Source organism: Saccopteryx bilineata, chromosome 3 (genome assembly GCF_036850765.1).
Source record: "Saccopteryx bilineata isolate mSacBil1 chromosome 3, mSacBil1_pri_phased_curated, whole genome shotgun sequence".
In the NCBI taxonomy this organism is placed as follows: Eukaryota; Metazoa; Chordata; class Mammalia; order Chiroptera; family Emballonuridae; genus Saccopteryx; species Saccopteryx bilineata.
This window is the reverse complement of record NC_089492.1, coordinates 5,586,760-5,603,723: the sequence shown is the minus strand read 5'-3', so window position 1 is coordinate 5,603,723 and position 16,964 is coordinate 5,586,760. Positions and strand designations below refer to the sequence as shown.

The window sequence follows — 16,964 nt, the reverse complement described above, 5'->3', positions numbered from 1 at the left end:
GCGCTTCTCCTGTGTGCCCTGGCCGGGAATCGAACCCAGGACTTTGCACACTGGGCCGACACTCTACCCCTGAGCCAACCAGCCAGGGGACAGACCTTTTAAACAACATCAGAGCAGGTCGGTGCGGTGGGGTCCTTCTTCAGTCCTTGATTATGCTATTTATTTTCAGAATTCTTTTTATAAAAGGGACCCTATAGATCATCATCAGATAAAAGTTGGATGTAATGCTTAAGGATTATTCCCCCATCCACCAGTTGCCCTGACTTTTTGCTTTATAAACAAGGAATGTTTGTGGTTATGGAACTGACCTAAAAAATTAAAAGTAGCCATAGCATGAGTATATCTTGCTCTGTGTTTTCAGTGGTCCATCTGACTCAACGAGTCTATATTACTGTATGTCTGATCAATAGAAAATAGTCACTGTGGTCTTAGGAGAGCAAAATGCTCATATTATATAGTGATTATAGAATATCATTAGAACAGTCAAATTTCTATCTCCAAGTGTGATAATGCCGGCAGGATAAATGAGAGGGACATTGAATCTTCACACAAAGGAAATGGGTTTTATAATGAGTGCCATCTGAACAGAACTAATCTCTCTCTTGGATCATTACTTCACCTAATCAGAAAACTTTTTTTTTTTTTTTTAATTTAAATCCTTGCAGGGTTCTAATTGGTGACCTCTGGAGTCTGATAATTGTTTAAGATAGCTGTATGCTTAATGATGTTTGCAATTAAAAGTGAGAAATGAGGTTTAACCCTTAGGCAGATAGACCTAAAAACTAGATTTTTCTTCTTTTTAATCTTTGATAGTCGTTCTCATCCCTACTCCCAGTAGTTACTGACTGAAATAAATCTCAACTTGAATTAACCTAAATGCACTATTTTCTTTATTTAATCTCTGTGTGTGTCACATCTTCACTTGACAAATGTGTTGAGTGATCGTAAGAATAATCCTAGTCATTTCAAGTAGCCAAGGGACTGGGTCTGTCTGGGAGGGCAGAAGATGCCAGCGTCGTCTCCTGTGTTCTCTCGGTCCCTCTTCCTGCTTGTCTTTGTTTTGGGTAACTTCAGCTGCAAAGCTGAGACAGTCTTTGCAACCACTCTCAATCAATATTTTGGAACTTCCCGTCTTACCGGAGAATGTGCCTTTGTTCACCATTAGGACTGTGGGACCGGTCATTCGTCGTCCCCACCGCTGAGCATCACAGCTGGCAGGGAGTCAGTTGGCATTGTTGTACGTTCATCCTGTTTGCCTGCCTGCATTCTCCGGCTCTGCTGCTCAGTAAACAGCAGGCATTCAATGGAGGCAGCTGACGGACTATTCCTATGGGATTCTGTCGATGTACTGGAGGTGGGACTTCAGCAGTTTCCTTTGCCTGTTGGCCTGGAAGGTCTGGTTTTGCTTTGAAGCCCGTTCTTGAGCATTTTGGAGAAGCAAAGCCCATGAGTGTCAGGCAGTCCTGTAGTCAGATTTCAGCTCTGCTCCTTATCGGATGTGAGAAAAAAAGAGGGTGACAGTTCCAGCCCTGACAGTTCTGGGAAGTTCTGAGGACTTAGCCACCAGAAGAGTGTCGAGAACAGGCTGATAATTATTCAGTGTGATCCATCCTTCCACCTGTTCTCAGGACCATTTCATCTGCATTCCAGGCTTTGGTCTTTGTTGTGTCAAAGTTGTAAGGGACCATTTCCAACTAGAAGCTGCCTTAGAAAATTGTTAGAATTGAGTACTAACATCCAGGAACCTATTCGTGTCTGAAGGTCTTTGCGTTTTTTGCTTTGTTTAGATGAGAATTGTGTAATTTCACTGAGGCCTTGAGCTCGCATGTCTTATTTTTGTGTTTGTTTTTCTACCGTGATGCCTTTTGTTTGGTGAATGACTACACATATTTAAGAAGAAAATAAAGGGGTCAATACACTGAAAGTATTTTTGTTTCTTAAAAATTTGACAGACTTTTTATAATATTAGTAGCACTCAGAGTTTTGTTTTTAGCTATGTGGCTTTAATTCTCTAGAAGCATATTGCTTTCACAAATCCTTCTTGAAATTCCACAGTGAAATACCGCAAGTAGAAGTAAGTCATCACAAATTAGGCATTGGCATTCTGTGTTATAGTTTTCAAAGAACTTTGCTAAACAATATTTTTTGATACTTGCAATAATTTGTTTAGTTTACCCACAAGTGAAATAATAATCCAAAGCATTTTTTTTTTCTCACTCAAAATCAAATCCCTTTACTGTCAGAATACCAAGAAACCAGAGGGAGCATCGATTTGGGAATCAGGTGCAGCGGGATTAGAATCCTGGATCCGGGTTGGCTGCGAACCTTGGCTTAGTCACATGATGTCTCTAACCCAGCAGTTTCCAACCAGCCTGCTGCAGGAATTTTGAGAACATGTGAGAACTCACTGTTTAGTTAGGGGCACTGACCTCTCTTCCCTTAGGCGGTCAAATAAAAAACGGCAACAGCTATCTGATGTGAATGAATTAAAATACTTTTTTTTTTGTCTGATCGTCCAAAATTATATTTTTTAGTGTGCTGCAGAATTCCTGTAATTAGGGTCCGTGTGCCACGAGATGGAAAAGGTTGAAAACCACTGCTCTCAGCAGCTTTTGCTTTTCTGTGTAATGAAGATTGTATCTACATTTGCTACAGTTGTCACGGGATTAAATACCTGGGAGAGAGGGAAATTCTGTCTTCTAAACTCCAGCAGCCTATGATCCTGTTAAAAGTTTGCTAATTACCCATGATGAGAAGGACTAATTCCCTCCTCTTTTCCTCTTCCTCCTTCCTTCCTTCCTGGAGGAACCGGACTGTCATTTCCGTGCGTCTGTGTTTTAATCTGAAGTGCTGCATGTCTCTGTAAGGCTCTTCTGCGCACAGATAGTTGCTCTGTCTTGAGAAAAGTAGTTCACTTCCAAGCAGCCGCGACAGTTAGCGTATTGACTGTTTCCTGGAGGGTGTAGTTTGCGGGTTTGTGATGGGCTTGTTTGTCCTCATTAGTCCGTGATCTGCATGTCGGCTCTGCTGTGCTGTTTCTCTCTGTTTCTGGAAGATTATTGGTACGATCCTGTGCAGTGTGAATCAGTCTAGTCTGGGCAGGTTTTAAGTGTCTTCAGCTCCGGTTTGATTCTAATAGGTGTTCCGTTAGGTTTGGATTGCTTAAATAAAATAATTCCTTGGTGAATGCATCTGTCATGTTGGAGGTTAAAAAATTTCTTTTTCAGACCAGCAGCCCCAGGAATGTTTCTGTAATCCGTCAGATAGAATTTACAGTGGCTGTGCACACTATTTATATATCTTCTAAGATCAGTTTAAATCCTCCAACTGGGCTGTTACATTATTTTGGAACGGATTTCTGAATGTCGAGCGAGGAGGTATTCTGATCCTGATGTGGGCTTCTCATTTTAGCGGGGAGCCAGCTGAGCCCTGGCCTGGGAAACGTTTGCACTGAGTAAAGGTGCGTGGGGAAGGGGGGCTGTGTGTAGCGTGTCACTGTCCACAGCGGTTTTTTTGTCACGCAGGCTGACTTGCATTATTTAGTTATGCCTTCCAGCCCTTCTGTGGTTTTTTATTAAACAGCTTTCGAACACCTAGTAAGACTCAACTGATTATTAACTGTCCAACCCTTGGCAGGCTCCTACCGTGCGGACCTTCAGGGTCCACTTCTGTAAAGTGGGCTGATAGGTCCTAGATTCGGGAGAGTAGAGACTTGAAGTCAGACCCCAGCCCTGATCTTGGCGAGTCTTCGTCAACGGAACGATAATAATAATTACTCACTTTGTAGTGGCTGGTATGACCGGTGGTCTCTAACACGCTTTCATTACTCTTCAGTATTTTACTGTGTAATAATAGTGCATGTGGTCACCTCACATGGAAACTCTTGGATGGAAAAGCTGGCATCAGAAATTTTTTTTTAAATTACTTTATTTTTAACATTTTCAGTGGCAGGAAAATTGGACTAGGAAGTAAGAGATCTTTTATCTATTTACGCGTTTTAGGGAGAGTGGAAACGGGGAGAGAGACAGAGACAGCAATTTGTTGTTCCACCCATTCATGCATTCCTTGGCTGATTCCTGTCTGTGTGTGTGTGCCCTGACGGGAAGCGAACCCACAACCCAGGCGCATCAGGACATTGCTCTAACCAACGGAGCCGCCGGCCAGGGGAGAAACTCTTTTTTAAGGAATCTGTCACTTTACCGAAGGTGCAGGGCTGGGGAGCTGCTTTCTGTTTTACGGGGTCCTCTTTCCACCCCCTCTCTCCTGCTCTGTGCTCAGGGGGCTGAGGGGGGTGCTGGCCACTAGATCAGTGGACAGCCACACCTACCGGCCCACCCCTTGGAGGTCACCTGCAGAAGGCCCGCAGGAAGGCAGCGGTGACATCAGAGTGTGTGTTCTCTTTGGTTTCCTGTTGGGTCAACACATGTTGACCGCTTCCGTCTGTGGGACTCTGTGCCCCTGTCCTGGCCATAGAGGCTTCTCTCTCCCTTCCCTTCCTGCCCTTCACGCTTCATGCCCCGGGGCGGTAGCACCTCCCTCCCTAACCCGCCACAGGCGGAGTCCTGCACCAGTCCTGGCTGCTGCTGTTTTAGGCTCTCCACACCTTTATCTGTCGGCCCTCACTGTCACCAATCTCAGGTGACCCAGTTTGAATGCCACCTGTTTCCTCCTGGAATCCCATTCCTTTTGGGTCGTTCACCCAGGGAAAGAAGGGGCCGTTCCCCCTTTCCGTTCTTCCCGAGACGCTCTAGGAGAGGGCGGAGTGGCGCAGGGTTCGGGCTCCTTGCCAACAGTTTCTGATAGCCGTTCTTTCGCGGACCTGTCTCCTGAAGGGCGTTTTCTTCTCTTCGTAGAAGCCCATGTAGCGAAGCACGGGCTGAGCGGGTGGTTAGCTGGACAGCGTGTTCTCATGGCCTGCGGATGGAATGTGCTAGAAACTGTCCCAGATTTGGAGTCAGTCTGAGTCTTGCTAATGTTTCTTGCTCACAGTGTGACTTTTAGCGATACATGTCCCGCCTTCTCTAACGTGTGAAATGTGAAGAACGCTCCGCCTTCCGGCACTGTTGTGGGGAGGACGTGAGCCGAAACAGAGAAAGTACGACGGAAGACCTGGAGCCAGACGCCCGTGTGTTAGTGACACGTACTCCGATCTGTGAGCCCTAGGCACCCGCCGGGCGCTGCGAAGGGGCTGGAAGGGGGTACCGGACAGGCTGCTGGACAAGGGGGACGCCAGGTAGGAAGTGATGCCCGTGTCGGGTATCCTAGGCAGCTGTGGTTTTGTGGCTTAGCCTGGGGATTCAAAGACAGCCTTTCCTTGGAAGTGGACTTCAGGCACAGACACCAAAGAGGAGGGTACCGCTGGCCAGACGTCCACAGACATGTTCCCGTCCATTAGGACACGTTCAGCGCCTGCCGCTCGGCGAGAGTGGCAGCTGTGGACAGGTCGGGGCTCTGGGACAGAGAGCACAGGCGAGGGCAGCGCAGCGTGTCCCCGTGTGCGTGCTCACGGGGCGTTCCGCAGGACCGGCGCTTTCTCACAGGTGGAGGGGTTGGCCCGCTGGTTTTCACACCCGTCCTCCTTCCACGTCAGGTACCGGTTCAGTCCCTGTCTGTTGTTCGTCAGGACACGTTTCGTGACCCAGCTGCATTTTAACCTGCTTCCTGTCCCTCTGCTTTCCACCCATTTCACTCACTGCCCAGCAGCCTGGCTCCCTTCCCTCGAGGTTCTCCCTGGTCACACGCTGGCCTCAGGTAACGGTGACACGTGGAGCCTTCCCGTCATCGTCACTGAACTGTTAGAGCCTCAGTCTCGCCGTTGAGGAGCCCGGCCAGCCTCCTCGTGCTTGTGTCCCCGTGTCCCTCGTGGGGGAGCTGCCTCTGCTCACCCTGACCCTGTGCGATCTTTCCACAGGGACCCAGGGCTAAGGGTCCGGAAATTGAGAGCACATCTGTGGGCACTGACTCAGATGGCAGGATCGTGTCATTGTCACTCGTCTGGTTTGTTCCACGCTGTGTGGTTTAAAGAGAAAGGAAGAACACACAGGTTGCGACATCTTGGTGCATCTCCACGTATCCGCGATATCGTCGGACTGGACGCGATGAGTGAACGTGGTCCGGCGTTCCACGGGGCTGCTTGACCCGCTGACGCACTCCCCGTTTCTTTGCTGCTGACTTTGTTCTTTGTCCCTGAACAATTCAGCACCTGTTTGCTAGCTTTTGGAATAATCTTCCCAATTTCAAAAAGCTGTTAGTCCCTCTCCTGCAGCCCCCTGTACATTGTATCGCATCTGTCTGCCATATGACACAGAGTCCCCATATTCTGGTCCCTGCACCTGGGGCACTTCCTAAACTAACCAGAACTGAATCATGGGTTTCTTTGGTTTTTTTCTGGTGCATAAATGCTGGTCTCCCCCCCATCCCCACCTTCAAATGAGCCCCATTGCACGTAACATATGATGACATTCTTAAACTAAACTAAGCGACTCGGAGTTTTCTGAAGCACCTCTGTTGCTTCAGGTGAGGTAAGCAGTCCAGGTAAATTCTCCATCATAGCTTCAGTGGAAGGATACTTTAAACGAAGACGTAAAAAACAGTGAGCAAGAGAGCAAAGCTCTGGGTTACCAGCTAAGATGCAAAATATAAGCATGGCCACCTCTGTACACATTTTAATTTGATTCTGTTTTAGTTTTTTTTTAAAAAATCAACAGAACTGTTTTAAATGAATTTTGTGTACATTTAAGTGGGTAAAATATTTACATGGTTCTGAAACTTAAAAGGCTGTAAAGCAGCGGTTCTCAATCTGTGGATCGCAACCCCGGTAGGGTCGCCTAAAGCCATCGGAAAATACATAATGCATATCAGGTATTTACATTCCGAATCATAACTGTAGCAAAATTACAGTTATGAAGTAGCCACCAAAATTATTTTTTGGTTTGGGGTCACCTCAACGTGAGGAACTGTATTGCGGGGTCACGGCCTTAGAAAGGTTGAGAACCACTGCAAAAGCGTTTCCTGGCCCAGGCCAGTTGCTCAGAGGCCAGAGTGTGGGCCCGGTGTGTGGACGTCGCAGGTTCGATTCCCAGGCAGGGCACACAGGAGAAGCGACCATCTGCTTCTCTCCCGCTCCCTGTGCTCTCCCTCTTTTCCTCCCACAGCCAGTGGCTCTATTGGTTTGAGCATCGGCCCCAGGCACTGAGGATAGCTCAGTTGGTCCTAGCATTGGCTGCAGAGGGGTTGGGGGTGGGGGTTGCCGGGTGGATCCCAGTCAGGGTGCATTCGGGAGTCTGTCTATCTCCCTTTCTCTCACTTAAGAAAAAGAGAAAGAAAAAAAAAAAAAAAAGAAAAGAGAACCATTTCCTGTTTCAAACCCACTCCAGTCCCCTGTGCCGGTTAGGTAACCACGGCTCTTAGTTTCTCATACAGAGGGAGCAACTGTGTGTGCACACCAGTCAATCTGGACGTGTGTGCTCATACTGCTTTATCCTGCGTCTGTGTCTGTGAGAAAAGGGTGCATTTGGGGCAGACCTTTTCCTGTCTCGTAGCTGCGTGCCCTTGCTCATGTAATCGGGCTCCGACTGTCGGCGTGCGGAGATTTCCAGGGTTTCGCTGGTAAAGACAGTGCGGTAAATAGCTTAGCATGTAGTATTTCATGTCTGCCCAAGCCCTCTGTCTGCAGGGTCAGTGTGTGGAAATGGAGTGACCGAGACCAAGGAAAGACACCTGTGTAGATGTGTTTGGTCCTGTGCGAGAATTTTCGTGCTCAGATTTTTTACGTTGGGCATATAACTCATGTACATCCGCAGATTACTTGGTTGCTTTTTGGCAGACGAGCATATTTAAGTTAAGTGGCCCTTGGCTGAACAGTTAAGTGGCCCTTGGCTGAGTAAGCTCCATACCGGGTGAAGGCAAAAGCTCAAAAAGAAAGGGAAAAAACAAAAGCCAAAAAAGACACTGTTGCTGATGTTCATTTCTGGGTGGACAGAAATTCAGTGTCCGTGGTTTGGAAACGGCATTTTAATCCCCGACGTTATCGAAAGCCTCATCACGCACTGATTATTTGTGGCGAAGGGATGACATTGGTGTATGAAACTGTGTGGGAACCAGTATAAGCTAGGGATTAGTGAGAGTCAGATTCCGTGTGTTCGACCTTGAAAATCTGATTGGATTCTTTATTCCTGTGGTTGGCTTTCATGGGCTTTAATTAGCTTAAAGGTTACATCCGCCTTGGTGAAGCCCAGTGCCTCCCCTTCCCTAGGGAAGGTCAGAGCGGCGGCAGCGACGGCGGGAATGGGAAGCTCCCACGTAGGGACAGGCGTAAATGCCGTTTCACGATTTCATAGGTCCTCTTGCACAGATCCCCGTTTTCTTATATTGTATCGTATTGGAGTTCATGGAAACATCCAACTACGTATTATCCTCAGTCGAGTAGAAAATATAAAATTGTTGATTGACCTGTACCTAAGGAAAGGAGAGTGTTGACCAGTTTTGACTTTTATAACCAGAGGGTACAAAGGCCATGATGGCAATCAGGTCAGTTTGATGCCCACGGGGGTGGAGGGGGGTGGTTGGGATGTCTCCATCCCCCTGTGCTCCGTTAGGGCCAGTGTGTGGGGGGGAACCTTTTAGTTTTAACACGAACTCAGGCTTTAAAATTTTATAAAACTGTATCTTCATCAGTGACATGGATACAGTAACATAATTCAGAGTTGACGTAAGGTAACAAAGTGTTTTTAGCAAGGTGTGATTTGCACAGTTGACTATCTAGAAAGGAAATTAGTTTTTTAACCTGTATTCTCTTTTCATTTTTATATTCCTCTTTAAAATCATAGGCATATCTCCAACTTTAATACGATATATGGTAAAACACATTTTTTTTCCCCTTAATTTTTTAACCTTTATGACTTGACACGTGACTTCGAATGTTCAGTATTACTGATGCGAGGAATAACGCGGTGGATTCTGATCAGGGAACCGCACGTGGTGCAGGTTGTAAGTTCTCTGGAGCCGGAAGATGCTCTTTATTTGAAAAGACAATAGGTACTTAACTCTATTTTGACAAACCGTAGGTCCATTAAAATGTCTTTCTTTCTTTCCTAGGAAATTTCAGTGTAGCAAATGTTGTTGACTCTTCCAACTATGCTCGAGGCCCACTGCTCACAAAAATTAGGGGGTATTTTATAGCTTGATCTTCGTTTTGAAATGTCCCCTAATTTTTGTGAGCAGTGTATGTCCAGAAGCTCTTCCAACTCTGACTTTCAGGGGCTCTTAGGGAGTTTTCCTTATGTGGGTCACCGGCAGAAAGGGGCTCGCTGTGATGACAGGCGGCACTCCAAGCGCTCAGGCGATGCCAAGGGGTTTAGGAGCTCTGTGCCTGGAACTGGGGACAAAGACCAGATAGATGTTTTTCATGACATCCCTCCTACGTGCTGACTTTCTACCACGCGTTATTAAGGAAAACATAGTTATTCTGAGCCTTGTTATAACTCAGCACTACCACTGTTGGGGAGAGAGGGCGGGCTCAGTGTTGAAGACAGCAGAGACAGCGGGGACGTTGAGCCAACGAGCAGAATGAGGGGTCAGTGGATGGAGAATTACTAAGAGGGGCATTCCGGCCCGCCGGGTTCTGCAGTGCTGACTGAGGCCCTGGGCCCGCAGCCGCCAGCTTTGGACACATTTCCCACTCACCTAGGGTGCTGTGAACACCTTCTCTTCTGTCTGACCTGACGTAGAAGTAACGAGGGAGGGCGTAGCAGTGGCGTCCTCTACTTAGTGTCAGGAAAGCCTGGGGGAAGTCCCACCGTGGCCATTTGTCAGCAAAGGGACCTTCCTGACCTCCCTCAGTGTCATCCCCTGTGAAGACCGAATCATGTAGTGACTGAAACATATTAAACGGAAGCAGAAGAAACATACGTGTGTGTCCCTTTATACAACTGGTGCCTTCTTTGAACCTTCTCTGTGCTTAGTAACCCTTTGAACCGTCGATGGAGTGTCAGTAAATCAGGAGGCTTTGGCTAGAAATAAATATTTGTTCAAGGGTCCTAGGGTTTGCAAACTGGAAACACAACTCAGCGATACTCAGAGTGCTCTAAAGAAGAAAGAAAAGCAAAGAGTTCTTATACTAAAAAAATACATTCTTGAGAAGATTCAGTCATGCTTTCTTCCCGTCTGGATAGATCCGGGATGGTAATCTTACAGACGGCCAGTTGTCTAGACAATGGATGTCAAGGGTCTGGGCACATGAACATTCCTTCCTGAGTCCTTCAGGGGTTAATCAGAGATTCAGCGATAGGATTTCAATGTATCTCTATCTGTGTATGTCGGTACACACATATATATACACACACACATGGACAGGTATATGTATAGACATACGTATATACACACACGTACAGGTATATCTGTATCTATAGGCATGGCACAAGAGTTCAAAAGATTTGAGTTCTCCAGCTAGTTAAAGTAAGAGCAGAAATAAGAATGCCTCAGCCTACTTGATTGTGCAACTCAGCAGCTTGCATGGTGACTCCATTGTACTTGTTCACTCTTTTCCTCAGAACCCAGGTGTCTCGTGGCCAGTCCATGGAGGAATCGGTCCCCGTGCACATCTGTCCAGGCACCTGCTTGTGGACCTCTTGTGCAGCCAGATGCTATACTCAATAATGCGCGAAACTGATACTAATGTTTCCTAAGATCTGGAGCGTGCACGTAGTGGGTGCATAGTGGCAGATGTTTGTTGAATGAAGAAACAGATGTGACCTAAGAGAAATGTAGGATCTGGTGGGAGGGCGTCTCAGTTCTCTAAAGCTTCTCTAACAGAATAGCACGGACTGGGTAGCTTATGGACCACAGAAACTTTTCGCAGTCATGGAAGCTGGAAGTTCTAGGTAAATGCACCTGTAGATATGGTGTCAGGTGAGGGCCCACCTCCTGGTTCACAGAGGGCAGGTCTCCCACTGTGTGTCCTCAGCGGGGTGGAAAAGCTCCTCAGGGTTTCCTTTCTTTTTGAGGGCACTGATTTCATTCATGAGGGTGCCACCCTCATGACCTAATGACCTCCCAAAGGTCCCACCTCCTCATCCCATCACATTAGCGGTTAGGATTTCAGTATAGGAATTGGGGTGGGGACACGTGCACTGTCCATATTGTAGAGAGTTTCGACAGAGTTGTGTGTGAAGTGCATTGTGAGTGTCAGGGTGGGCGTGATGGGTTCTCCCACCGCGGCTGCCCCACGGAGGACAAGGTAGAGGCACCCAGAGAGTGGCCTTCGCTGTGGTTGACTCTTGAAGGAGAATACATGCGAAACTGAGTCGTCCTAACATCACAGGTAGAGGGAAGAGTGCTAGCGGAGACAAGAGCCTGTGGTTGATCTTGTCACTTGTGAGGAGAGAAGATTTGGTGGGGGGAGGGCAGGTGACACAGCTTGTCCAGGGCCTTGAACGGCACCTGAAGACTCACTCCTGGTTGGGCTAAGCCATGGAGAGCCAGGCGAGGTGATGACCAGGGATGTCAGCAGTCTGGAACCTTGAACTGAGGACCCTTTCTGGCTCTTCTTGGCTATTTGATCAGCCTTTCTCCAGGATTCCAGACGGCCCTGCGGAATTTCTTTTGATTTTGATGATTGCGTGCATTTATTAGCCTCCCTTAGCACGGGCCACTGAGATTTGACTTGGTAGAGCCATGGTATATGCGTTTTGTTTTGTTTTGTTTTGTTTTCCCACTGCACTGGTGAAGAATGATCGACAGAACGGGAACTGTATTGTTACTTGGGAAAGAGTGTAGCAATCTAATAGTCCGTATTCCTGTATTTGATTTCATGCCACAGAAGCGCTGAGGAGAACTCTGGGCCTCCGGAGTTCTGAGTCATACACTTCATGGATATCTTTTTTCCTCCACAGAAATAGAAAAGTTTCAAAAAGGAGAAGGAAAGGACGAAGAGAAGTACATTGATGTGGTGATTAATAAGAACATGAAGCTGGGACAGAAAGTGTTAATTCCTGTTAAACAGTTCCCTAAGGTAAGAAGACAGTGAGGCCCGCTCAGGGTGTGCTAAGCTCCATGGTGAGGAGCAGATGTTTTAATTCGTATGCCGTCTGATATTTTCTTGAGGTGTTTTCCCCTTAGCTCAGCCCCTCCCCCCGATGCACACAGACTTCTCAAGTCTTACTTAGTGATTCTGTCTTCACGATTTGTCTTTAGCCTGAGGTATGGAGCCCTAACACATTATGCTTATGAGGCGTACTAGTGATGTGACTTTGTACCGTTTACTTAACTTCTTTGTCTTTATTTGTGAGGTAAGGCTGGATTAAGAATGAAATGAGATTACCCGTGTGAAATGCTTAGCATAGGGTTTAGCACATAAATGTTCAAAATACTGTTTATGCATTCTACAAAAAAGTTCTGTTTTGTATTTATTGCAAGTGTTATTTTGTGTTATTGAGCACAATTACATTAGGTGCTTTAAATTCTCTAATTCTAAAATCTTGGTTGTCTTAGGGCTGGCCTGAATTGAAACTCTGTTTTACCTTGTTTATCTTTTTTTTTTTCCTTTTGAGTGTCCATGATTCATACACAGTGTTGTACATCTCAGTAGCTCACTTTAGATTGCCGAATAATAATTCATTACCTGACTATGCCACAATTTATCCATTTGCCTGGACAGTTTTCAGTGTGGGGTTATTATAAATTAAATTGCTGTGAATGCTTTCATACAAATCATTTTGTGAGCATATGTTTTCATTGTTTTGGGGTAAATACCTAGGAATTTAATTGCTGTACATTTGTTTTTATAAGAAATTGCCATACTTTTCACCCCCAATGTGGTCAGACCTTGTGACATTTCCAAGGATAGTGTATGCAACTTGTGGTTGCTCCATGTCTCTGTCAACTTTTGATGTTATCAATCTCTTTATTTTAGCCATCCTGCTAGTATATTATATAGTGGTATTTCCTTGTTTGTGTCAATTTGCATTTTCCGGATTAATGATTTTGTGTTCTTTTTCAGTGAATGAATGGTACTTATTGGCCATTCATTTGGCCAGTTGTGTACCTTTGATGAAAATCAGATGACTACAAAAGTGAGGGGTCTATTTCTTTACTTTCTTTTTACTTATTTAGAGAGAAAGGGACAGATAGGGACAGACCAACAAGAAAGGAGAGTGATGGAAAGTATCAACTTGTAGTTGCGATCCCTGTGCTCAAGCGACTGTGCATGCAAGCTGGTGAGCCTGCACTGTAGCCAGATGAGCTTGTGCTCAAGCCCATGACCTTGGGGTTTCAAACCTGGGTCCTCAGCATCCCAGGCCGACACTCTATCCACTATGCCACCGCCTGGTCAGGCGGTGAGGGGTCTATTTCTGCACTTTCTGTTTTGTTTCATTGATTTATTTATGGACCCTAGTGCTGCTACCTCCTGTTTTCATCACTGTAGCTTTTTAGAGTAAGACATCAAGTTAGGTAATGTAGTCCCTTCAGGGTTTTTTCCAAGCAGAGAAAAAAAAATAGATATTTTACATACACATATTTATACAGGAATCAAATATAAATTCTGAAATAGATTGTTATAATACCTAATATAAAAATTGTATCAGATGGACTTAAAAGAAACTAATGGTGACATGGAAAAAACAATGACTAAGATACAACAGCACAAATTGTCCAATCTAAAGACTAACAGGGAAAAAGAAAACTAATAACAAAAGTGACTAGAGCCATCAAAATCCTCGGCATGTCACTAATCAGGTTTTATTCTTCCTTCTCAGGGTTTCTTGGCTAGGTCCATTGTAATTCCACATGAATTAAGTAATTGTTTTATTAATTTCCCCAAAACATTCTGCAGGGAGTATGATTGCCAGTTGCATTGACTCTTTTGATCCATTTAGGGAGACTCGCCACGTTAACAATATTGAGTCTTCCTTTCTTTGAACATGGTATATCTTCCCACGTATTTAGATTTTTAACTTCTGTCAGCAGCATTTTATACTTTTTAGGATAAAAGTCCTATTTGTCTTTTGTTGAACTTATTTCTCAATATTTCATGTTTTTCACACTTGTAAAATGAATATTTAAAATTCTTTTCCACTTTTTTGCTTCTAACATAACATTTTGTTTCTTAACTTATATTCCACTATCTTGCTAAATTCACTTGTTAGTTTTAATAAGTTATTTTATAATTCTTTAGGATGTGCTATGTATAGATTCATAACATTTGTATAAACAGGTTACTTCTTTTCCAATTTGTATGCTTTTTATTTATGTAGCTTGTTTTATTCTGTTGGCTAGTATCTCTAGTATAGTGTTTGAATGCAGGTGGGAGGATTAGGCAGTCTTCCCTTGTTCCCAATCAATGTGAGAAGCATTCAGTATTTTACTGTTAAGAATGGTGACCGCTGGGCCCTGGCCAGGTGGCTCAGTGGCTGAACTATCATTCCAGTGCACCAAGGTGTTGTGGGTTTGATGATGAGCTCAATGTCTTCACTCGGCATGTCGCTAATCAGGTTTTCTAGCTCATCTTTTGTGAATTTTTCTGTGTGTTTTTCAAAGGATTTGTCCATGACTTGCTTCAAATACTTTTTTTGAGCCTCTTCTCCCCATATTTTGAGACGTCAGGTACACATATGTTCAACCTTATTCTCAAAAGGATTTTGATGGCTCTAGTCACTTTTGTTATTAGTTTTCTTTTTCCCTGTTAGTCTTTAGATTGGACAATTTGTGCTGTTGTATCTTAGTCATTGTTTTTTCCATGTCACCATTAGTTTCTTTTAAGTCCATCTGATACAATTTTTATATTAGGTATTATAACAATCTATTTCAGAATTTATATTTGATTCCTGTATAAATATGTATATGCAAAATATCTATTTTTTTTTCTCTGCTTGGATGTTCTACTTTTTCATTCATTGCAGGTGCTGTTTTATGTCATTGAGCACAATGAAAATGGATGCTTTAGGCCTCTATCTAATTCTGAAATCTTTGTCACCTTAGATTTGACTGGACTTGATAATCTTTCGTCTTGGTAATGAGCCATATTGTTCCAGTATTTTGTATGCTGAGCAGTTTTGGGTTGTATACTAGACATTGGGAGAGTTCTACTGTAGAAACGCCGGATTGGATTCTCTTTGAGGAGAGCTGCTGTTTCTGGATTCTGACCGCAGACTTGGTCTCTTGGGTCGGTGTGTGGGTCTCGGGTCAGTTATTTTCTTGCGTTGACTTCTGCCTTAATTTTTTTGGCATACCTGACTTCTGGGGTCAGCCAGAGGTTTTGGGAGATTTCACACACAAAATTTGGGGCTCCTCAGCTTTCTCTCTGTCGTGTGTGGTACTTCTCTGTCACATGTCAGCACTGTGGTTGCCTCAAACGCTGTCATTCCGGCTATCAAGTCTAAAGTCATTCGACTTTCTCCCTTCTTCCAAGTCTTATGGCCGTCCGGAATCTCCCAGGTTTCTGGTTCTTTTCCACAGACTTCAGATAGTTGGTTTTTACATTTTGTTTAGAGTTAAGAGTTCATAAAACAAGCTACATAAATAAAAAGCATACAAATTGGAAAAGAAGTAAACTGTTTATACAAACTGTCAGCCTGGTAGGAGCTTGGTCGTACTTAAGAATTAAAGATAACACATTTTCAGTAAACAGAAAACTATGTTGTGAGCCTTTCATAGAGTCATTACCAGGCGAAGCATAGTTTATGGAAACCTTTATAAAATGATAACTATGCCCAGTATTCCCTGTATGCCCGATAAGCAGTGGGTAGAAGGACGAATGTGCCCGTTCCGTCCTCAGATAGTTCATGACCTCGTAGATGATTAATCTGTAATTAAGACTGTTGCCTAAGAGTAAGTCTATTCAAGAAAGTCTATGCATTAAAGTTGCAACTGCTGCTTTTCTCCGTCAGCCTGGACGAGGGCAGGGGAAGACAGATGATCATCTCCGCGTCTGAGAGCAGAGTCCATTTCAAGTATTTATAATGCCTGAAGTAGGCTGCTTAGAAAGCCGTTGCTTTCAGAGTGCTGAAGAAGGATATTTCTGCTTAGCATAATTGAGCGTGCGAGTTTCCAGCTCACCCGTATAAAAGGCTAAGATGGCACTTCCATCGGTTCTAAGAGAAAGCTCTCCTGCCGGTGTCGGTTAACGACTGAGCTGGAAGAGGCTGGCGGTGCTCGGCCCTGCAGAGCGGCAGTGGGTGGAGGACAGCGCGCTGGGGGCTCAGGGCCGACTGGGCGCTTCCCGCTTCGGGGGCGAGAGAAGCGGGCTGCGTGTGAGACTCCCTCTAATAAGATGGTTTCCGTTCATGGAGTCCTTTCCCCGCTCCTAATGAACCATTTTCAACGCTCTTTCCATGGCACGCCATTGAACTTGAGTCTCCCTGGATTCAAACCTGAAGTACATTCACTCTCTGAGTTACACGTCTGAGCACGCAGAGTGGGAAATTCAAGGCAAACACTGTGTTATGGTTATTACACCGTGTTTGGAGATGCTGAGCTGGAGAAAGCGTTCTCCCTAGTTTTCCCGTGGGTAAGCCCCCCCCCCCCCCCCCAGTGCTGAGCGGTGCCTGGGTGTCACGGAGCTGCTCTTCATCCCCTGGTTCACTCATCAGTGATACTGTCCACTCGTCCCTCTGTCCATCATCCATCTGTCCATCCATTCATCTGTCCATCTGTCTATCCATCCATCCGTCCATCCGTCTGTCCCTGCACCTCACCTGTCTTGTGGGGATGAAGGCACGTTTCCCCATCAGAAACCCTCCGTTTCAGGGAGCCTGGGGATGAGTAAGTTCATGCTGACACCACAGTGTGGGAAGCTCAGTTAGGGTGCTCCCGAATGACCAGAGAAGACCAGGCGGACACCGCTGGAGGCTTCCCGGGGTGGCAGGGTGGCGGGGGCTGTCTCCAAGGAGCTGGCCCGGGAAGGACTGGGAGTTAGACAAAGCGAGGTTGACGTGGTCACGACAGGGGAGCGCTCTGTGTAGGGCAGA

At 45.4% G+C, this 16,964-nt stretch overlaps 1 protein-coding gene across 4 annotated transcripts in view; it reads left to right on the top strand.

The window, feature by feature from the left end:
- The window catches only part of KHDRBS3 (KH RNA binding domain containing, signal transduction associated 3), a 159,738-nt gene that overhangs the window by 39,972 nt on the left and 102,802 nt on the right, over positions 1 to 16,964 (top strand). For 3 of the 4 annotated variants that reach the window (XR_010730189.1, XM_066265612.1, XM_066265614.1), the window contains exon 2: positions 11,892 to 12,010. Coding sequence is in view for 3 of the 4 variants with exons in the window: in XM_066265612.1 (XP_066121709.1) it covers positions 11,892 to 12,010 (119 nt within the window). In the remaining variant the exon portion in view is untranslated. Of the gene's footprint in view, positions 1 to 5,087; positions 5,234 to 11,891; positions 12,011 to 16,964 lie in introns of those variants that run through there. The other variant, XM_066265613.1, reaches the window with a different exon arrangement.